The following is a 22,421-nucleotide window of genomic DNA, read 5'->3' on the forward strand; positions in this document are numbered from 1 at the left end:
CTCCTCCTCTCCTCCTCCTCCTCCTCTCCTCCTCCTCCTCTCTCTCTCCTCCTCCTCTCCTCCTCTCTCTCTCTCCTCCTCCTCTCCTCCTCTCCTCCTCCTCCTCCTCCTCTCCTCCTCTCCTCCTCCTCCTCCTCCTCCTCCCCTCCTCCTCCTCCTCCTCCTCCTCCTCCTCACCTCCTCCTCACCTCCTCCTCTCCTCCTCCTCCTCCTCTCCCTCCTCCTCCTCCTCCTCCTCCCTCTCCTCTCTCCTCCTCCTCTCCTCCTCCCTCTCCTCCTCCTCCTCCTCTCCTCCTCCTCCTCCTCTCCTCCTCTCTCCTCCTCTCCTCCTCCTCTCCTCCTCCTGGAGAAAGGCCTCCTCCTCACCTCCTCTCACCTCTCCTCCTCCTCTCCTCCTCCTCCTCCTCCTCCTCCTCCTCCTCTCCCTCCTCCTCTCCCTCCCTCCTCCCCTCACCTCCTCCTCCTCCTCCTCTCCTCCTCTCCTCCTCCTCTCCTCCCTCCTCCCTCCTCCTCTCCTCCTCTCCTCCTCCTCCTCCTCCTCTCCTCTCTCCTCCTCTCCTCCTCCTCTCTCCTCTCTCTCCTCTCTCCTCTCTCCTCCTCTCCTCCTCCTCTCCTCCTCTCCTCCTCACCTCCTCCTCCTCCTCTCTCCTCCTCCTCCTCCCTCCTCCTCCCTCTCCTCCTCCTCTCCTCCTCCTCCTCTCCTCCTCCTCCTCCTCCTCTCCTCTCCTCTCTCCTCCCTCCTCCTCTCCCTCTCCTCCTCCTCCTCCTCCTCTCCTCTCCTCCTCCCCTCCTCCTCTCCTCCTCCTCCTCTCCTCCTCCTGGAGGATGTCCTCCTCTCCTCCTCCTCACCTCCTCCTCCTCTCCTCCTCACCTCCTCCTCTCCTCCTCCTCTCCTCCTCTCCTCCTCCTGGAGAAGGCTGTCCTCCTCACCTCCTCCTCACCTCTCCTCCTCCTCACCTCCTCCTCTCCTCCTCCTCCTCTCCTCCTCCTCTCCTCCTCACCTCCTCCTCCTCCTCCTCACCTCTCCTCCTCCTCACCTCCTCCTCTCCTCCTCCTCCTCTCCTCCTCCTCACCTCCTCCTCACCTCTCCTCCTCCTCTCCTCCTCTCCTCCTCCTCCTCACCTCTCCTCCTCCTCTCCTCCTCCCTCCTCCTCCTCCTCTCCTCCTCTCTCCTCCTCCTCCTCCTCTCCTCCTCCCTCCTGTCCTCCTCCTCCTCCTCCCACCTCTCTCCTCTCCTCCTCCTCCTCCTCCTCCTCCTCCTCCTCTCCCCTCCTCCTCCCTCCTCCTCCTCTCCTCCTCTCCTCCTCTCCTCCTCTCCTCCTCTCTCCTCTCCTCCTCCTCTCCTCCTCCTCACCTCTCTCCTCTCCTCTCCTCCTCCTCCTCCTCCTCCTCCTCCTCCTCTCCTCCTCTCCTCCTCCCTCCTCCTCCTCTCTCCTCCTCCTCCTCCTCCTCTCCTCCTCTCCTCCTCCTGGAGAAGGCTGTCCTCCTCACCTCCTCCTCACCTCTCCTCTCCTCCTCACCTCCTCCTCTCCTCCCTCCTCCTCCTCCTCCTCTCCTCTCCTCCTCCTCCTCCTCCCTCCTCTCCTCCTCCTCTCCTCCTCCTCCTCTCCTCCTCCTCTCCTCCTCCTCTCCTCCTCCTCCTCCTCTCCTCCTCTCCTCCTCCTCCTCCTCCTCTCCTCTCTCTCCTCCTCTCTGGAGAAATCTCCCTCCTCCCTCCTCCTCTCCTCCTCCTCCTCCTCCTCACCTCCTCCTCTCCTCCTCCTCTCACCTCCTCCTCCTCCTCCTCCTCTCCTCCTCCTCCTCCTCCTCTCCCTCTCTCCTCCTCCTCCTCTCCTCCTCTCCTCCTCCTCCTCCTCTCCTCCTCTCCTCCTCTCCTCCTCTCCTCCCTCCTCCTCCTCCTCCCTCCTCCTCCCTCCTCCTCTCCTCCTCCTCCTCCCTCCTCCTCCTCCTCTCTCTCCTCCTCTCCTCCTCCTCCCTCCTCCTCCCTCCCTCTCTCCTCCTCCTCCCTCCTCCTCTCCTCCTCTCCTCCTCCTCCTCCTCCTCCTCCTCTCCTCCTCCTCCACCTCCTCCTCCTCCTCCTCCTCTCCTCCTCCTCCTCCTCCCTCCTCCTCCTCCTCCTCCTCCTCCTCCTCCTCCTCCTCCTCCTCCTCCTCCTCCTCCTCCTCCTCCTCTCCTCCTCTCCTCCTCCTCCTCCTCCTCCTCCTCCTCCTCCTCCTCCCTCCTCCTCCTCCCTCCTCCTCTCCTCCTCCTCCTCTCCTCCTCCTCCTCTCCTCCTCCTCCTCCTCCTCCTCCTCTCCTCCCTCCTCCTCCTCCTCCTCCTCTCCTCCTCCTCTCCTCCTCCTGGAGAAGGCTGTCCTCCTCACCTCCTCCTCACCTCCTCCTCCTCCTCACCTCCTCCTCTCCTCCTCCTCCTCCTCTCCTCCTCCTCTCTCCTCTCCCTCCTCCTCCTCCTCTCCTCCTCTCTCTCCTCCTCCTCACCTCCTCCTCCTCCTCCTCCTCCTCCTCCTCTCCTCCTCCTCTCTCCTCACCTCTCCTCCTCCTCTCCTCCTCCTCTCCTCCTCCTCTCCTCTCCTCCTCTCCTCCTCACCTCCTCTCACCTCCCTCCTCTCCTCTCCTCCTCCTCCTCCTCTTCCTCCTCTCTCCTCACCTCCTCCTCCTCCTCCTCCTCCTCCTCTCCTCCCTCTCCTCCTCCTCTCCTCCTCCTCTCCTCCTCCTCCTCCTCACCTCCTCCTCACCTCTCCTCCTCCTCTCCTCCTCTCCTCCTTGCCTCTCTCCTCCTCCTCCTCCTCTTAGCCTCCTCTCCTCCTCCTCCTCCTCCTCCTCCTCCTCTCTCCTCCTCCTCCTCCTCCTCCTCTCCTCCTCCTCCTCCTCCTCTCTCCTCCTCCTCTCCTCCCTCCCTCCTCCTCCCTCCTCCTCCTCCTCTCCTCCTCCTCTCTCTCCTCCTCTCCTCCTCCTCCTCTTCTCCTCCTCCTCTCCTCCTCCTCCTCTCCTCCTCCTCTCCTCCTCCTCCTCCTCCTCCTCTCCTCCTCCTCCTCCTCCTCTCCTCCTCCCTCCTCCTCACCTCCTCCTCCTCCTCTCCTCCTCCTCTCCTCTCTCTCCTCCTCTCCTCCTCCTCCCTCCTCCTCCTCCTCCTCCTCCTCTCCTCCTCTCCTCCTCCTCCTCCTCCTCCTCTCTCCTCCTCCTCTCCTCCTCCCTCCTCCTCCTCCTCCTCTCCTCCTCCTCCTCCTCTCCTCCTCCTCCTCCTCCTCCCTCACCTCTCCTCCTCTCCTCCTCCTCCTCTCCTCCTCCTCACCTCCTCCTCCTCCTCCTCCTCCTCCTCCTCCTCCTCCTCCTCCTCCTCCTCCTCCCTCCCTCCTCCTCTCCTCCTCCCTCCTCCTCCTCCTCCCTCCTCTCCTCCTCCCTCCTCCTCCTCCTCCTCCTCCTCCTCTCCTCACCTCCTCCTCTCCTCCTCCTCCTCTCTCTCCTCCTCTCTCTCCTCCTCCTCTCCTCCTCTCCTCCTCCCCTCCTCCTCCTCTCTCCCTCCTCCTCTCCTCCTCCTCCTCCCTCCTCCTCCTCCCTCCTCCTCCTCCTCCTCCTCCTCCTCCTCACTCTCCTCTCCTCCTCCTCCTCTCCTCCTCTCCTCCTCCTCTCTCTCCTCCTCTCCTCCTCCTCCTCCTCCTCCCTCCTCTCCTCTCTCCTCCTCTTCCTCCTCCTCCTCCTCCTCCTCCCTCCTCCTCCTCTCCTCCTCCTCCTCCTCTCCTCCTCTCCTCCTCCTCCTCCTCGCCTCCTCTCCTCCTCCTCCTCCTCCTCCTCCTCCTCCTCCTCCCCCTCCTCCTCCTCCCTCCTCCTCCTCCTCCTCCTCTCTCCTCCTCCTCCTCCCTCCTCCTCCTCTCCTCCTCCTCTCCTCCTCCTCCTCCTCCTCCTCCCTCCTCCTCCTCCTCCTCCTCTCCTCCTCCTCACCTCCTCCTCCTCCTCCTCCTCCTCCCTCCTCCTCTCTCCCTCCTCTCCTCCTCCCTCTCCTCCTCCTCCTCCTCTCCTCCTCCTCCTCCTCCTCTCTCCTCCTCCTCCTCCTCCTCTCCTCCCTCCTCCTCTCTCCTCCTCCTCCTCCTCCTCCTCCTCTCCTCCTCCTCCTCCTCCTCTCCTCCTCCCTCCTCCTCCTCTCTCTCCTCCTCCTCCTCCTCTCCTCCTCCTCCACCTCCTCGCCTCCTCTCCTCCTCCTCCTCCTCCTCCTCCTCCTCTCTCCTCCTCACCTCCTCCTCACCTCTCCTCCTCCTCACCTCCTCCTCTCCTCCTCCTCCTCTCCTCCTCCTCCTCTCCTCCTCCTCTCCCTCCTCCTCCTCTCCTCTCTCTCCTCCTCCTCCTCCTCCTCCTCTCCTCCTCCTCCTCCTCCTCCTCTCCTCCTCCTCCTCCTCTCCTCCTCTCTCCTCCTCCCTCCTCCTCTCCTCCTCCTCCCTCCTCTCCTCCTCCTCCTCTCTCCTCCTCCTCTCCTCCTCTCCTCCTCTCCTCCTCCTCTCCTCCTCCCCCTCCTCCTCCTCCTCTCCTCCTCTCCTCCTCCTCCTCCTCCCTCCTCCTCCTCCTCCTCTCCTCCTCCTCCTCCTCCTCTCATACTCCTCCTCTCCTCCTCCTCCTCCTCCTCTCCTCTTCTCCTCCTCTCCTCCTCTCCTCCTCTCCTCCTCCTCCTCCTCCTCCTCCTCTCCTCCTCCTCCTCCTCCTCCTCCTCCTCCTCCTCTCCTCCCTCTCCTCCTCCTCCTCCTCTCTCCTCCTCCTCCCTCCTCCTCCTCCTCCTCCTCCTCTCCTCTCCTCCTCCTCTCTCCTCCTCTTCCTCTCCTCCTCCTCCTCTCCTCCTCTTCCTCACCTCCTCCTCCTCCTCCTCCTTTCCTCTCCTCCTCCTCCTCCTCTCCTCCTCCTCCTCCTCCTCCTCCTCCTCCTCCCTCCTCTCCTCCTCCTCTCCTCCTCCTCCTCCTCCTCCTCCTCCTCTCCTCCTCTCCTCCTCCTCCTCCTCTCCTCCTCTCCTCTCTCCTCCTCCTCCTCCTCTCCTCCTCTCCTCCTCCTCTCTCCTCCTCCTCCTCCTCCTCCTCTCCTCCTCCTCCTCCTCTCCTCCTCCTCCTCCTCCTCTCCTCCTCTCCTCCTCCTCCTCTCCTCCTCCTCCTCTCTCCCTCCTCCTCTCTCCTCTCCTCCTCCTCCTCTCCTCCTCTCCTCCCTCTCCTCCTCCTCCTCCTCCTCCTCTCCTCCTCCTCCTCCTCCTCCCTCCTCCTCCTCCTCCTCCTCCTCCTCTCCTCCTCTCCTCCTCCTCCTCTCTCCTCTCCTCCTCCTCTCCTCCTCCTCTCCTCCTCTCCTCCTCCTCCTCTCTCCCTCCTCCTCCTCCTCCTCCCTCCTCCTCTCCTCCTCCTCCTCTCCTCCTCCCTCCTCTCCTCCTCTCCTCCTCCTCCTCCTCCTCCTCCTCCTCCTCCTCCTCTCCTCCTCCTCCTCCTCCTCCTCCCTCCTCCTCCTCCCCTCCTCCTCCTCCTCCTCCTCCTCCTCCTCCTCTCCCTCCTCCTCCTCCTCTCCTCTCCTCCTCTCCTCCTCCTCCTCTCCTCCTCTCCTCCTCTCCTCCTCCTCCTCTCCTCCTCCTCCTCTTCTCCTCCTCTCCTCCTCCTCTCCTCCTCTCCTCCTCCTCCTCTCCTCCTCCTCTCTCCTCCTCCTCCTCCTCCTCCTCTCCTCCTCCTCCTCTCTCTCCTCTCCTCCTCCTCTCCTCCTCCTCCTCCTCTCCTCCTCCCTCCTCTCCTCCTCCCCTCCTCCTCCTCTCCTCCTCTCCTCCTCCCTCCCTCCTCCTCACCTCCTCCTCCTCCCTCCTCCCTCCTCCTCTCCTCCTCCTCTCCACCTCTCCTCCTCCTGGAGAAGGCTGTAGTGTGCTGTGCTGCCTGGACTGAGTTTCAGATAAAGCACCTTATAAAGAAAATGTTGAGCTGCTGAACTTCGTGACAGCCTGAGGAAGAGGAAGTGTGAGGCTTGTTTTTGGGGTTTTATGTTGGAGGGTTTGACCGGACGTGTGGAGGTTTGTTGCGGGACACTTGACCGCGGTGTCTCGCGCCCTCTGTGCGGCGGAGCAGCGCGAGCAGCTCAGCTGTTTGAACCTGGCGGTCTGAGTCCAGATTCAAACTTTTAACTTTAATATTAGTTATAGTTCAGTGTGTTTTTAACAAATGTTGGGTTCCGCTTCGGGTTTATTTTTCTTCCCGGCGCCCCTCATGTTTCCCCGGAGCGGAATGTGAGTGTCGGCTGTTAAACTCGGATTTACGGCTCTAGTTCTGGGCTGTCGTGTCGCGGGTGAACCGGAGAAAGAACCGGGGCCGACCCGGCATCACCCGTCCGGTCCCGGTGACGGTGTTTGGAGCCAAACGGAACCCGCAGACCGGGTTAAAATGCCGGGGATCGGAGGACTAGTTCTTCTGAGTCTCTGTCTAAACCTCCGCACATGCCGGGGCTTCCCACACCAGCTGCCCGACCTCAGCGACGAGCCGCCCGGCCAGTTCTCCCTCACCGACCCGCTGCTGGACTACGACCGGCTGGATGAGGAGCTGGGAGGCGGCGGGCGGCGGAGCTGGAACGGGACCGGCGGGGCGGAGGGCTGCGGGCCGTGTGAGCCGGACCTGTGTCCGGAGAACCGGGGCTGCCGGGCCGGCCTGGTGCTGGACTCCTGCGGCTGCTGTAAGGAGTGCGGGAACCTGGAGGGCCAAGCCTGCGACCCGGGGGACCGCAGCGTCTTCTACGGGCTCTGCGGGACCGGGCTGCGGTGTCAGGCGGATCCGCGGCCCGCAGGAGGAGAAGAGGAGGAGGAGGAGGAGGAGGAGGTGTGTGTGTGTGCGGAGCAGGAGGCGGTGTGTGGCAGCGATGGAGTAACATACATGAACATGTGCCAGTTCAGAGAGACCGCTTTCTCCAAACCAGAACTCAAGACCAGAGGGAGGGGGCCCTGCAAGACAGGTAGGACACCTGGCCCTGTCCGCCTGTCTGCCTGTCTCTCCTCCTGTCTGCCTGTCTGTCTGTCTGTCTGTCTGTCTCTCCTCCTGTCTGCCTGTCTGCCTGTCTCTCCTCCTGTCTGTCTGTCTGTCTGTCTCTCCTCCTGTCTGTCTGTCTGTCTGCCTGTCTCTCCTCCTGTCTGTCTGTCTGTCTGTCTCTCCTCCTGTCTGCCTGCCTGTCTGCCTGTCTGCCTGCCTGTCTGTCTCTCCTCCTGTCTGCCTGTCTGTTTGCCTGTCTGTCTGCCTGTCTGTCTCTCCTCCTGTCTGCCTGCCTGTCTGCCTGTCTGCCTGCCTGTCTGTCTCTCCTCCTGTCTGCCTGTCTGTTTGCCTGTCTGTCTGTCTGCCTGTCTCTCCTCCTGTCTCTCCTGTCCGCCTGTCTGTCTGTCTCTCCTCCTGTCTGCCTGTCTGTCTGCCTGTCTGCCTGTCTCTCCTCCTGTCTGTCTGTCTGTCTGTCTCTCCTCCTGTCTGCCTGTCTGTCTGCCTGTCTGCCTGTCTCTCCTCCTGTCTGTCTGTCTGTCTGTCTGTCTGTCTCTCCTCCTGTCTGTCTGTCTGTCTGTCTCTCCTCCTGTCTGCCTGCCTGTCTGCCTGTCTGCCTGCCTGTCTGTCTCTCCTCCTGTCTGCCTGTCTGTTTGCCTGTCTGTCTGCCTGTCTGTCTCTCCTCCTGTCTGCCTGCCTGTCTGCCTGTCTGCCTGCCTGTCTGTCTCTCCTCCTGTCTGCCTGCCTGTCTGCCTGTCTGCCTGCCTGTCTGTCTCTCCTCCTGTCTGCCTGTCTGTCTGCCTGCCTGTCTCTCCTCCTGTCTGCCTGTCTGTTTGCCTGTCTGTCTGCCTGCCTGTCTCTCCTCCTGTCTGCCTGTCTGTTTGCCTGTCTGTCTGCCTGCAAGTCTCTCCTCCTGTCTGCCTGTCTGTTTGCCTGTCTGTCTGCCTGCCTGTCTCTCCTCCTGTCTGCCTGTCTGTTTGCCTGTCTGTCTGCCTGCAAGTCTCTCCTCCTGTCTGCCTGTCTGCCTGCCTGTCTGTCTCTCCTCCTGTCTGCCTGTCTGTTTGCCTGTCTGTCTGCCTGCCTGTCTCTCCTCCTGTCTCTCCTGCTGCCCGTCTGTCTGACTCTGTAGTCTATTCCGTGTGTTTTGTAGTTTTTCCTGGTTTGTTTTCAGAAAGAAGAAGAAGAAGAAGCTGTGAGCTCGTGGATTTGATTATTTCCATTTCTTTTCTTTTATATTTGAACGTAAGAGTTATTGGAAATGGATCCGTGGAATCAAAGAAAAGCAAAGTTGGTGGTGAAGTGACTTTATGCAACAACAACAACAACAACAAGCCCTTTAAAAATCCTTTATTCAGCCCTGAAACCAAACCACAGACCTGAATCTAAATCCAGCTGTCATCAATTTAATTTGTCCAGTTCAGTTTTTGAAAAGGCGAAAAAACTGAATTTGTTCTTGAACCAGTTGAGTAGCTGGAGTCCAGCTGCGTCCGTCTGAGGTGTTATTAAGGCTGGAAGTTTGTTTTCAGGTGTAAATGAATGAGATTTTCTTCAGTATTCGGACAATAAACAGGTTTACCCAGGTGTGTTTAAAAGCCGTGGATCTAAATTAAGTGAAAGCTTTCGTTTGGTTCCCAGAGGTTTTTCCTCTGAGGCCAGAATTAAAAGACCATCGTCCCGGCCGTAAGTTCAGTGCTGGTCAGGCTGAGTGGATCCACAGTGGAAACACATTTAGTTCAGTGACATTAATAACTGTTTAAGTCATTTGTCTTTGTTTGATATCCCAGTAAACGGACTCTCTTTGGGTTTTGGACTCTTTGTCGGTCGAACAAAACAAGACATTTGAAGACGTTTCCACAGTTTTCTGACATTCTGTAGAAACCGAGAAAACAAAAGACAGATGGCGGATTTAAAGTGAAGCAGCAGCTTCATGGTTTTCCCTCCAGCTGTGACGAACACTCCCATTTTCTGCTGCTGCCGAGGAAATGCCTCTTTTCTCTGAGCACATATTCACTTTGCTGTGTGTCTGTCTGCTGATACGTACAGCAGAAGGAAAGCTCCCACTGACTGTGGGTAAATCACGCAAATTTAACTACAAAGAAAAGGTTTCAGTCGTAGTCGTCTGGACGCTGTTTTCAGAATCAAGACGTTTCGGCTCCCATCCGGAAGTCATTCTCAATTGTGAAAATGTTCTGAGAACTCAGAAATTTAAGCTACTCTGTGTTGCTTAAGCCCCGCCCTCAGGAAGGAGTCTACCTGAGTATCTGTTGATTAGCTAGTTTCACCTGAAACTGACCTAATAGTTTCCATGATGGCCCAGTAATCAGTAATCAGGCCTGTTGTTTTCTGGCTGCACCTCCCTCATCACTGTTCAGTACCTGATTAGCATGTGATTGGCTTGACCACGGTGTTAATACACTGTGGTAAACTTTGGGCAGATTGAATCTCAGACCACCATTTCTGTTCAAAGAGGGGTTTTCTTTTTTCACAAAAATGGCTTCTTTGACTCGTCTTTCAAACCAACTCTTCTCTCTACTTCGAATCTTCACCTCGCTGTCTTCAGATGTGCGGTTTGTAGCTTTTAGATGCAAACGCACGGCGCTCTGTAATCCTGAGTTAGCGTGTCGTCTGTGCTGATAAAGTCTTTTATGAAGCGGCTGTTTGGTCTCACCTGTGTACCGTTCTTTGCAGTTTTCCTCACTGCACTGAATTGAATAAACTACATCGCTCTGTTTTTGTGTGGGTAACTTGTCCTCAGGGTGAACGAGTTTCTGTCTTAAAGTGTTGCCTGGTTTAAAGAAGACAGGAACATCGTGCTGTCTAAAGATCCGAGTGTACACTATGTGTAAACTATTCACATAGTGTAATGTGATGAATCCATATTTGCACTAGAGTTGGAGCGACGTCAGATTCAAGGTAGTTGAGCTACTGAGTCTTTCCATTTTATGCGACTCTGCGCTTTTGATTCTTCTTTAGAGAAAGCAGGTGTGTAGTTCAGGGAGCCTGGGAGAGTGGAGCGTTCCCAGCAGATACACGGAGCCGGGTCGACTCAGGTAACAGCAGCGACTGACCCTGGATCAGTTATGCTCATTACTGTATAAACACAGAGCTTTAACTCCAGCCGTGAGGCGAAATCTGATCACCAGGCGGTTTTTAGACCTGATGGAGGGGATCAGGTCTTACTGTGACCCCCCTGTTCAGACTGAGAGCTCCACCCGTCTCTGTGCTCTGTTCTAACAAACAGCCAGTGTCCCCCCTCCTCCACCTCACTGCTGCTTTAACATTAAACTCTGTCTGACCTCCACCCTCCACATCCGTCCCTCCAAACTCTGTTCAAACTCACAAAACTTTATTTTAAATTCGAGTGAAGATGTTTCCAAAGATCCCAAAATGCGTCAGACTGAATGATGAGAAATGTGTGAAATTAGAAAGAAGACAGAATAGTTCAGTCGCGGAGCTTCCAGAATAAAATGGTTTGTGATGATATTTCTCTTAAAGTTATGGCTTAGACAATTTTTCACAAAATTAGGACTTTATTCTACAATATAACAACTTTTTTCTTGAAAGATTCTGACTTAATTCTTTTAACACGAGGACCTTTTTTCTCTCAGTGTATTCGACTTTACTCTAGAGTCATTTCCCTCACAGCCTTAGTTTAGGCGTCTGATTTCAGTAATTATTCAGATAAAATCACATACACAGATCCTTTAGGACCCAATAATCTTCAGTTAGGAGGTGTTTTCAGCACATTCCTCAGTTTTAATGGACAGACGAGAAATAAACTGCAGCAACGCACACTATATGTAAGACACACTACAACTAAAACACACTACAACTAAAACACACTACAACTAAAACACACGCTACAGCAGATTTACTCTGTCATTTCTCTCTCCTCTCATATGATTATAATGTCTCGTCCCTGTTTTTCGGTGTTTCACCCTGCTCTCTTTTCTCTTCGCTTCCTGTCAGTGGTGAAGAAGTATTTAGATCTTTTGCTTGAGTACCAATGCAACAATGTAAAACTACTCCAATACAAGTACAAGTCCTGCATTCAAAATCCTACTTAGCTGAATGTATTTAAAGTATCAGCAGTAAAAGTACACAAGTATGATCAGCTTCATGTAGCTAGTTAAAGTATCTAACTATCTTAACTAGCCTAATTTATACACAGTTAGCTAGTTTTAACTGCTTTATTTTATATACAGTTAGCAAGTTTTAACTACTTTATATACACCACTGTGTCGTCCCTCATTCGTCCAGGAGTGATCTATCGTAGAAAAGGTTTCAGTCGTAGTCGTCTGGACACTGTTTTCAGAATCAAGACATTTCGGCTCCCATCTGGAAGTCATTCATTCAAGAAACAAGACTTGGAAGCGTTCTGCAGAGCATATCAGTACTGTGGACCCCAACATCAAGTTCACACGAGAGGACGCCAGAGAGAACCGCCTGGCCTTTCTGGATTGTTCTACACTCAGAGGAGAGGACGGAAAGCTCCAGATAGAAGTGTACAGGAAACCAACACATACGGATCAATACTTGTTCTTTGACTCACACCATCCATTACAGCACAAGCTGGGTGTAATCCGGACATTACAACACAGAGCCCGAGAAGTGCCCACCGGCTCAGAGGGTAAGAAGAAAGAGGAAAGGCATGTCCAGAAAGCTCTCTCAGCCTGTGGTTATCCTACTTGGGCTCTCAACAAAGTTAAAAGAGCCAAAAACAGGACAAAAAACTGAGAGACAAATTCCTTATGTATCTGTGTCTGAAAAACTAGGATCTTTAGAAGATTTCTCTTCTTTAAACCAGGCAACACTAGAGAGAGAAACTCTTCACCCTAAGAGTTGGTTTGAAATGAGTGAGTCAAAGAAACCATTTTTGTGAAAAAGCTAAAACCGCTCTTTGAACAGCGAAAGATGGTGGTCTGAAAGAGGAGTCATTCAACAGAAATGGTGGTCTGAGATTCAATCTGCCCAAAGTTTACCACAGTGTGTTAACACCGTGGTCAAGCCAATCACATGCTAATCAGGTACTTAACAGTGATGAGGAGGTGCAGCCAGAAAACAATAGGCCTGATTACTGATTACTGGGCCATCATGGAAACTATTAGGTCAGTTTCAGGTGAAACTAGGCAGGTAAACAGCAGACACTCAGGTAGACTCCTCCCTGAGGGCGGGGCTTAAGCAACACAGAGTAGCTTAAATTTCTGAGTTCCCGTTCCATTTTTTCCACAATTGAGAATGACTTCCGGATGGGAGCCGAAACGTCTTGATTCTGAAAACAGCGTCCAGACGACTACGACTGAAACCTTTTCTACGATACTTTATACACAGTTAGCTAGTTTAGCCCAGTGGTTACCAACCTAGGCGTCGGGCCCTCCAAAGGGTCACCAGATGAATCTGAGGGGTCGTGAGATGATTAATGGGAGAGGAAAGAAGAAGAAACACATTTCTTTACCCCAAAGAAACCTTTATTATGGGATGGCTGTGTGCTGCTCTTTATCAGAGGTGAAGAAATGAACCGAATGCACATTTTAGAGTTAAACTGATATCAGCTTATTGCAGATATATCAGTATATACGCATTCTGGTGCAGCAGAAACACATGAAGAAGACGCCACATTCAAGAAAAGTATTCATTTGGTTTTGCATCTGTTTGCTCCTGATGCAGCTCCACGCCCTGAAAATGAACCAACCGTTTACTGTGTAATGAAATCAAATTAGAGTTTAACTTATTGTCTGTCTGTCTCCCTGTCTGCCTGCCTGTCTGCCTGTCCGTCTGCCTATCTGTCCTCCAGTTCCCATCATTAAGGTTCCTCCTCACAGTCAGGTGAATGGGACCGGCAGCAGTCTGGTGTTCCTCTGCGAGGTCTTTGCGTTTCCCATGGCTCTGGTTGAGTGGAGGAAGGAGGGACGAGACGTCGTTCTGCCCGGAGATGACCCCCACATCTCAGTCCAGGTGCAGCGCAGAGACATTTAAAACCCACCGCCTTCCAACAACTCCAGTCCGATTCACTGTCTCTTGTCTCCCCGCAGTCTCGGGGCGGCCCTCTGAAATTCGAGCTCTCCAGTTGGCTGCAGATTGAGGGGGCCGGGCCGGAGGACTCTGGAACCTATCGCTGCATCGCTCGTAACAACATGGGCTCTGTGTCGGCCTCTGCTGTGCTGGGAGTACTGGGAGCAGGTGAGACAGAGAGCTGATTACACCTGTATAGTGTCAGTCATTTCTAGATTTAGTCTTCGTCCTGAGGTCCATGTTAGTTTGAGTCATATTTAGTCAGCCTCAGCCTTTTTAAAACTTTGGACATTTTATTCATCAAAAGATTAGTTGACAAAAATGTTGTGAATATTGAAGCCTCGTCTTAGTCGAGACCACGAATGATCATTTTAATCGAAGTTAAGAAAACTGCTTTCAAAACTTTTCATCCGTTTGGTTTCAGGCTGAAGGAACTGATGCTGAACATGAGTTTGTAAGATGAAGAAAGCAGCTTTGCAGATGTTATTCATTTAAGAAATGCATCCCGGCATGAAACATATTCTGATTTCCATTTTTTATTTTAAACCAACGCGATTCAACAAATGTCTTAACGTTACCGCACTCACCTTTTCTCTCCATTATTATTATATTTGAAGTCCAAAGGACGTTTTTTTTGCAACCACCCGCTGTGGCCGTCACGTACCTACTTACAGCCCCGGTGCGCAGCTAGCTCCGGGCGTTAGCATTGTTAGCGGTGCACTGCTGGTGTGCAAAGTCACCGGGAAGATGATGATTCAGAAACACAGGAAAAGAAACGTGCAGCCGTCCAATGACAAGAAGGATTACGTGATTGTTGATGACGGATGTTTAGTTTTTTGTTTTTAAATTTCATTTTCGTCGGCTCTTTTTTTGTCAACGATGTTGTTGGAGATTTAGTCGAAGTTATTGTTTAATGAAGTCAGTTTCATGTGGTCGATGAATATATTTCAATAACGAAATGAACACTACACCTGTCTGTCTCACTCTCTGTGTCTGTCTCACTCTCTGTGTCTGTCTCACTCTCTGTCAGAGGAGCTGTCGTCCTACCTGGCCAATAGTCAGTCAGAGATGAAGCAGCTGATGGACGCCACAGACTACGACCGGGACTTTTACTGACCCACCTGTGATGTCACTTCCGGTCACCTGAAACCATCTGGCTTCCTGTCTGTCCGGCCGTCAGTGGGATCAGAGCTGAGCAGCAGAGACAGTAAATGCATCATCGTATCACGCTCAGCTGATGGACTGCACAGACTTTTGTCGGCCATTTTGTGGCAGCAGTTTGGCGTCCCTCCGATGACATCATGAGACTCGGAGGTCAGACAGATGATCATCTACTGTGTTTTCAGCGATATACTAAAAGATATTAAAATATTGATCATATTATTCTCACTGTATCCTCACGTCGCCCTGACATCACAGTGACATCACACCGGGCTGTGACACGGAGGCTCAGCGTGTTGAACGTGTTGTAGACGTTGCAGGTTCGAGCCCGAGCCTCCTGTCAGCTCCGTCGGTGTGAAACAAACTTTATCTTATAAATAAATGTAAAAAAAATAACAAACCGGTGTTTCTGCTCCTTCATCACTTTATCACACGAGTCCCACGTTCAGACCGTCTGCGCCGCAGCGTGATGTCATCTGACAAATCACTGCGGTGGCCAATCAAATACATGTAAGTACACATTCCTGGGAGGTTACTTTGGAAGGTGAAGAGAGTATTTTTACTGTTTATCTCCCCTGTTAACGCTGCGTTCACACACACAGAAACACAGTAGTCAGTCTGTAGCTCTGTGTGTGTGTTCCAGTTTCCAGAGTAGCTTTGTTTGCGGTCATTTTGTACCTTGTGGTACAAGTTGTTGAAGCTGTTTTAATGCGGCAGGTAAAACTGATCCTGGTCCTGTATCTGCGCTGGAGTGGTTGTCGCTCGCATCGCGTCTCAACTGTCCTCTGTGGCTCAGCGGGCGGGGGCGGGCGGGGCTGCAACACCAGGTCCTCTTCACAGTGAAGCTTGTCAGCGTCCCAGTGTTTGAGTCTCCATGTGTGAACGTCCCATAAGAGGCTGCAGCTCTGTGAGGCTGCACCGACACACAGCGCTGCTTTGAACTAAATGCTAACATGCTGCTGTTTAGCAGGTATAATGTTCATCATGTTCACCATCTTATTTCAGCGTGTTAGCATGCTAACATTAGCTAGTTAGCAGTAAACACAGAGTGCAGCTGAGGCTGATGGGAGCGTCATCAGCTCTGCAGGTATTTGGTCAGAAACCAAAGTGTCGGACACGTTAACATGTCGACCTGATGGTGGCGCTAGATGGAATGTCAGAGGATCAGCAGAGTTATTACAGTTCATCCTGAGGGGAGCATGAACGATGAACAGAATTTCAACCAAAGTGGTGAACTGACCGACTGACGTGCTGCTAGCAAGGCCAAACAGAAAGGCCGAGATGATGCACCTCTCTCCTCCTCTCCCTCTCCGTCTGTATGCATTTTTATCCCGTTACTGCATGTTACTAACTCGACATCTTCTCTCTCCCGTAGTTCTGTGCTTTCTCGCTCTCTCCTCTCTCTCCTTCTGTCGCTTTCAGCAGGTATTTCTGCCTCTAGAGCTGCAGAGTCTGGATCTGTGGTTGTGGGCCACCTGCTGCCCCCGTGTTCCTGCAGAGTCTGGATCTGTGGTTGTGGGCTACTTGCTGCCCCGTGTTCCTGCAGAGTCTGGATCTGTGGTTGTGGGCCACCTGCTGCCCCGTGTTCCTGCAGAGTCTGGATCTGTGGTTGTGGGCTACTTGCTGCCCCTGTGTTCCTGCAGAGTCTGGATCTGTGGTTGTGGGCTACTTGCTGCCCCCGTGTTCCTGCAGAGTCTGGATCTGTGGTTGTGGGCTACTTGCTGCCCCGTGTTCCTGCAGAGTCTGGATCTGTGGTTGTGGGCCACCTGCTGCCCCCGTGTTCCTGCAGAGTCTGGATCTGTGGTTGTGGGCTACTTGCTGCCCCCGTGTACCTGCTTGACAGCTGCAACTACAGTTGTTGTTATTGGCTCTGTTACTGATACTGACATTATTATTCCTATAGCTGTCATCCCTATTATTACTAACTTATTAATATTAACGCTACAATTACTATTCTACTATTTTAAAAATTCTAGGTGGTCTTTGCATGGTGGGATTTGTTGGGTCTCTGTAAATAATATTGTAAAGAGTTCGGTCTAGACCTGCTCTGTAGGAAAAGTGCAGTGATATAACTTCTGTTATGAACTGGCGCTGTATAAATAAAACTGACTTGAACTGAATCCTGACTTTAGTTCCTGGTGTGGATCAGACTCCACAAACACTGGATCTCCATGGCAGGAAACATTCTCCCACAGGGATTAATAAAGTTTAACCTACTGAATATTACGGGGGGCGAACCCTCCAGGTCTTGACCTCACGCTGACCCTCCGTCTGCTGGCCTGAACACTGACGGTTTAAATCACACGTGCAGAATCCAAACATGATCTGCAGGAGACTGGGCTGCTCAGCCTGCAGGACTTCCTGAAACGGATTTAGACCACAGGAAGTGAAAACTCCACTGAGACCAGCAGCAGTAATGAAATCCTCTCTGTCCGTCTGAACCAACGTGGTGAATCTATTAACGGACAGAAACCCAGCAGCTGAGCTCCCGCTGCTTTGAAACAGACTCAGCACTTTGTTGGCCTCTCATAATTCTTCTGACATCGTCCAGAGTTTAAACTCTCCGTGTGGAAAGTCTCACTTCTGTATTACTGACAGACTGGAAACCTGACATTGACTTCCACACCGTCCTTAATTGCTTCAAATCCAGTTTTCACATCAGATAATAATAATCTGTGGGTTCGTAATGACATAAAAAGTTCCCCAAAGCTCTCGGCCTCTTCAGCTGCAGTGAGCCTGAACAGAAATTAGACAAAAAGAACAAATATAATGTGACATAAATATAATTTCTTAGCCATCTTGGGACCATTCAGGTTCATTTTAGGACCCCATGATGCTTTGGGGGATGTAAACAGGAAGTACAGTGTTGCCGTGGAGTCAGTGAGTTAGCTGTGAGCGACAGCTTGAGCCCAGTTTTCAGCCTGTATCTGGTTCATGTAGTCAGACTGTCCCATCAAAGCAGCTGAAGCAGCTCCTGTCTGCAGTGGACCCGTGGACGGACAGACAGCTGTCTCTGGATCACAGATCTGATGTGTTTATTCACACCTCAGGCAGGAAACTGTTCCTGATTCACAGATTTAAACTGCACGAGCTGAAAATGTGAATAAAAGCAGGAGGATGGAAACACGCGTGATGCTCGAAGCAGCTCATAAAGAGAAGCTTGTCCCGGTTTGGTGAGACAGAAGCTGACTGACCTCAGCCCCATCCGGCACCTTTGGGACGAGCTGGGACCCGGACTGGGAGCCAGACCTGATCCCGATGCTGTGCAGTCTGAATCCCCGCAGCTGGTTCAACATCTGGAGGACAGACTGAAGGCAGCGGAGTGGAGGCTGTCGGAGCAGCAGGTTCAGCTGTCCACATACTTTTGGCCGTGTGGCGTGGTTGTTATTTTCTGGACAAAAACTTTTTCCAACCAGAATGAAAAACACACTTTACTGCGAAAGATGACAGAGACTCAAATCAATAACAGACACCCAGTGTGTGTGTGTGTGTGTGTGTGTGTGTGTGTGTGTGTGTGTGTGTGTGTGTGTGTGTGTATCTGTGTGTGTGTTACATTCCAGACTGTACAAACAGATCAAATAACAGCTGTTTATCTCAACCATGTCTGAGTGTTTTAATGTCCTCACTGAAAACACATTAGTGGCACAGAGACTGTGTGTGTGTGTGTGTGTGTGTGTGTGTGTGTGTGTGTGTGCGTGGCGTTCGTTCACGCAGAGAGAGACATTACGTCTGGCGTCCAGAGACAGTCCTGCGTGGATCTAGTTCCTGTTCCAGTCTACAGCATCAGCACCGCTGCAGCTTCTCTGTCTGCTGAGAGAATCCAGGAAATACCAGCAGATTCACTGCAACCTGGAAATAACTTCCAGACCTCACGAGCCAATCAGAAGTCTCCCCGCAGCCTGGAAACGCAGCAGAATAGGACAGGTTTATTGATTTATTTCACAGGGACGCACAGGTGAACAGGTGACGTATACAGAGCTCCTCAGCAGCCTCCGTCTCTGGTTGGGCTTTCGGAGGGTTTTCACGTGTTTCGGGGACAGTGCACGCTGATCAGCATCGCTGTGGATGTGCCGGTGGCAGCCAGAAGGCCGGGTGTTAAATTAGCCGTTAGAACAACAACAAGCAGGAGGAAACCACAACAGATCTGATTCTGTTCTCTATCTGATTCTCCAGCCTCAGTTCAAACACACAGTGGTTTGTCGCAGTGCTGCTGAGCAAGGCAGCGACACACAACAGGCTGTAAATGTAAAGTTTGTTGTGTTAAAATTTAAACAAAGCCGTCTTCCATCCACACAAACAGTTCAGTAAGACATGAGTCAGAACTGTAGATTTATTTCGGATTTACAGACTCACAAACAGCACAGCACTGACTGTATAAACAGGTGACACTGCAGGTGATGATGATGATGTGAGTACATTACCATGTACAGGTGTGTATAATTTTATTATAAGCAGCAGATCTGTTTGAAAACAGCCTCCAAAAATGTATAATCTGGGAAAAAATTAACCAGAAATGGCAAGAAATGTGGGACAGTGAGGGGAAAGGGAAACATTTATACCGTATCCAAAAGAGTATTAAAGTAAATAAGGTCGGAGGGGGAAACAGAAAAGAGGAAACGGTACTAACGAGACTGAGGCTGGGACACTGTGCTCTAAATAAAACATTAAAAATGGTGGGGAGACATCAGACAGTATGTGTGAGGAGTGTCAGGAAGAGGAATCGGTGGAACATGTAACTCTACATTGTAGGAAACATCAGAGTGATGATGGATAACAGACTAAAGGAACCAGGGGTGCAGAAACTCACTTTAAAAACAATATTAAGTATGAATGATAGAGCACAGGTGAGAGAATTGTTGGGTTTTTTAAGGAGTACTGGGCTTTATTATAGGATCTAAAGGTAGGGTTTTGTTGTTGTTTTTTGTTTCTTTCCTTCCCCCCTAAATCCCTGGGAAATTGTAGATTATTAAACTGGTTGCCAACCGCCGTTAAAAAAGAAGAAGAAGAAGAAGAAGAAGAAGAAGCCAGTTTGAAACTAGCTGCAGTTCTTCAGATGACCGCAGTGCTTCCTCCCGGTCAGCAGGGGGCGACAGAGCGGCTGACGCAGCACAGACAAACAGCGAGTCGCTCTGTTTACATGGAGCTAGCTTTAGCTTTAGCATTAGCTTCAGCTTCTGCTGAGCGGTAAGGTGAGCTAAATTAAACTGTATTATTATACAGTTATATGTCTTTCCTCTGAAAATAGCTCTCCCTCTAACACACTAAAGTCTGTTTGTCTGGAGAAGCTGCTTTTTCCCGTTAACGTTAGCCAAACCACGGATGGTGCGAGACTTCTATTAAAAATCTGCGAATTTAAAGTTTGTCTGCTTACCAACCGAGTACAGTCCCTGATATTAATTAATTAATTAGTGTTAGGAACCGGCAGAAGCCTCTTTTAAATTCGGCTTACATACTAAGCACCAAGCACTTCTTGTACCTTCATTTCTCCATATAGCTTGTTTTAGTTCACGCAAGAATTAAGTCGTTTTTGTGACTTCGGTAAGGGACCAATGACGATTGCCGCTTTTAAAATGTAACAGTATTTTAACAGAGTTCTTTATAAACGCAGTGAGAAGCCAGGTTTCACAGGTGGACAGGTGTGTCTGTGTTTGTCTGGATTTACTCAACTCTAAGGACAGAAAATGAGTAAATGGCTGTAGTTCCTCTCTGCCTTATAGAGACTTCATGTTCACTGTGTTTCAGAGGAAAATATTGTAGTTTTACAGTTATCTGACGGCTGGAGCTGCTTTTATTTCACAGGTTCAGGTAGAGAGGTCAAAGGTCAACGGGTCCCCTCAACATGGTCAAACAGCAGCGGAGAGCAGACAGGTGAGAGCTGGTTCTGCTGGCTGGGCACAGGTGTGTGCGCTAACTGTCCGTGACGTCAGAAAGGTGTGTTGAGGCCTTAAAGTTCCTCCTCCTCCTCACGTCACGCTTTGCCTTTCACCTGCAGCCCTGTTTCCTTTTAGTCCAAAACTCCCTGAAACTGAATGTGTTGGACGGACGGAAGAAACCGATCGGATGTTTTTATCAGTTTACATAAAGTTAGAGTTGAAACGATTAGAGGATGAATCGATTAATTGATCAGCTAATTGACTAATCAGCAGTTGTTTGGACAGTTGGGTTATTTGTGTGGCAGTTTCTGGCCGCTCAGATGATCCAATGATTTGCTGCTTTGTCATATATTGGAAAGTGAATATCTCATTTAAACATGTAACAGTTTTACTTTCAGCGCTGGAAGAAATAAGTACATTTACTCAGGTACTGCACTAAAGTACAGTTTTGAAGTATTTTCTTTTACTTCGTTACATTTCGATGCCAGAAAATGTAGTTTCTCCCTTCTGAAACGTGAGGATGCTTTCCTGTTTTATTTCTCGGTAAACTGTAAAACGAGGAATCGATTAACTGAGAAAACAATGTTCAGATAATGAAAATAATCACTAGCTGTTGTGTTCACCCCCGCTCTGTTCCCCCTGCAGGTGTTTTGTACCTGCTGCAGTGAACAGTGTGACGCGGGTTCGATTCCCTGTCGGCCCCGTGCAGAGGAGACAGGCTCTGACTCACCAGGTAGACCCCCGGTGTCGGTCTGCTGTCGTTGATCCATTTCACCGAGTGTGTTTCTCTTTGTCAGGTTTCAGGCAGGAAGTGGGCGGGTTTAGGGTCGGGAGGCTCTGACGGCCGGCCGTGCTGCAGCGCCACCACCACAGAAGAAGAGAGCGGAGCCCCGGGGCCAGACGGAGGTTCGGGAGAGACGGAGGCAAAGAGGGCGAGAGCGGACGGGTGGGTCAGAGGGCTGATTCTATTCACCGTTTACACAGCGCTGTTGGCGCCCTCCGGAGGCTGAATGCGTCTGTGTCGAGGTTCAAATGAAGGCTGCGGCTAACAGTTACTTTCATTATTGATCAACCTCCTCATCGTTTCCTCAGCTGATCGACTCGTTTGGTCTAAAGAACGTCTGAGAAACTGTGATGGACAGTTTCCGTTAGTTTCTCAGAAGTACTCAGAAGTGTTGCCTCAGTGAAAGTACCACAGTGCCGCTCTGTAGAAACACTCAGAATTCAAAATTTTACTTGTAAAAGTAAAAATAAACTTAAAATACCAAAAGTAAAAGTGCTCGTTATGCAGAGTAATATATATATTCTGTTACTGGATCATAATTCTTGATGCATTAACGTGTTCATCACTTTACTTCATTACAGCAGCTGAGTAAATGTACTTTCCACCGCGGGAACCAGCGCTGTGAACGCGATCTGCAGTTTACCGCAAATAAGAAGCCCGATCGCCTGAGCTCACGCTGCTTCTAAAGAGAAGTTCAGATCCAGACGACAGCACGTTCAGGTCCTGCAGAGTCCGCGGCACCGAGTCTCTTCTGCGTTTTCTAATCTGTTTCCTGAGTTGTGAATATTAGCTGAAGGAGCGGCAGTAAATATTCGCTCTTTCATCTCGTCCCGTCTTGTCTCGCTCTTCACCTCAGCAGACCCGACCTGGACCGCTTGGTCCAAAATGCTGCCGCAGAGCTTTAGACCAGGTCCTGCGAAAGGTCTCCTTGTGACGCAGGTCTTGATTTCTCTCCACTGGCTCCAGTTCCAGGTTCCTGTGATCAGCTACAGAGCTCTGCAGGGTCAGACAGCTGCAGCCCTGGTTCACCTGCAGGTCTCTCCTGATCAGGGTCTGCTGGTTGGTCCTCGATCCAGGATCAAAGGAGGCTTTGAGGCTGTGGCTCCTAAACTTTGGAACTGTCTCCCTTTGGACTTCAGACCTGTGGACGCCGTTAAAAAGCCTGTTCTGTTCTTCCTCAGTCTGTTTGTGTGATATAAGCTGATATTTGAATAAAGTTACTTAATTCCTGACAATCAGTATTAAATATTGGCATTTTTATACACTGACAAGTGAATTTGCAGCTTCAGAGCGAACTAGACTTGTTGTGTAAGGCGGACGCTCAGACATCAGCTGGTCAAACTGTGCTTTCGTCTGTTTCCCACAGAACTGAGGAGGCTGCGGCTCTGACCAACCGAGAGAAAGTCCCAGGGTCATGTGGTCAACCAGGAAGTGAGGGCGGCTCCACAGGAGGTGCGTGTGTGTGTGTGTGTGTGTGATTGAACAGAATCAGAATCAGAAATCCTTTATTGATCCTGAAGGGAAACTCTTTGTTACAGCAGCTCGCCTTTACGTCAGTCACACAGGGGAAAGTACTAGCAAACAATATGATACACTATAAACACTATAAAACAGGTCAGAAAATAAATGAAGTATCAT

At 51.6% G+C, this 22,421-nt stretch overlaps 3 protein-coding genes across 6 annotated transcripts in view; all 3 read left to right on the plus strand.

Moving 5' to 3' along the window:
* Nucleotides 1–207: 207 nt before the first annotated feature.
* On the plus strand, nt 208–3,342 carry LOC122876751 (leucine-rich repeat extensin-like protein 3; the record flags this gene model as incomplete). The annotated part of the gene is given in 12 exon segments (XM_044197416.1): nt 208–289; nt 390–434; nt 1,233–1,265; nt 1,369–1,452; nt 2,023–2,048; nt 2,051–2,170; nt 2,172–2,217; nt 2,268–2,321; nt 2,476–2,508; nt 2,612–2,674; nt 2,800–2,874; nt 3,290–3,342. Coding segments are annotated over 12 exon segments (714 nt in total), but the record flags the coding sequence as incomplete, so codon positions are not given.
* A 2,640-nt stretch (nt 3,343–5,982) lies between these two features.
* On the plus strand, nt 5,983–14,526 carry kazald3 (Kazal-type serine peptidase inhibitor domain 3). Its single transcript, XM_044197415.1, has 4 exons — nt 5,983–6,942; nt 12,748–12,908; nt 12,986–13,133; nt 13,996–14,526. The coding sequence occupies exons 1-4, from the start codon at nt 6,381–6,383 to the stop codon at nt 14,079–14,081; spliced, it is 957 nt and encodes a 318-aa protein (XP_044053350.1). The 5' UTR covers nt 5,983–6,380; the 3' UTR covers nt 14,082–14,526.
* Nucleotides 14,527–19,172: 4,646 nt separating this feature from the next.
* The window catches only part of ciz1b (cdkn1a interacting zinc finger protein 1b), a 10,408-nt gene continuing 7,159 nt past the window's right edge, over nt 19,173–22,421 (plus strand). The window contains exons 1-5 of one of the 4 annotated variants that reach the window (XM_044197419.1): nt 19,173–19,315; nt 19,926–19,994; nt 20,645–20,732; nt 20,797–20,945; nt 22,150–22,235. In XM_044197419.1, coding sequence (XP_044053354.1) covers nt 19,966–19,994; nt 20,645–20,732; nt 20,797–20,945; nt 22,150–22,235 — 352 coding nt within the window. In that variant the 5' untranslated portion in view covers nt 19,173–19,315; nt 19,926–19,965. The remainder of the gene's footprint in view (nt 19,316–19,925; nt 19,995–20,644; nt 20,733–20,796; nt 20,946–22,149; nt 22,236–22,421) is intronic. The other 3 variants (XM_044197417.1, XM_044197421.1, XM_044197418.1) reach the window with 3 other exon arrangements.

This window comes from Siniperca chuatsi, linkage group LG5 (assembly GCF_020085105.1).
Source record: "Siniperca chuatsi isolate FFG_IHB_CAS linkage group LG5, ASM2008510v1, whole genome shotgun sequence".
NCBI lineage: Eukaryota > Metazoa > Chordata > Actinopteri > Centrarchiformes > Sinipercidae > Siniperca > Siniperca chuatsi.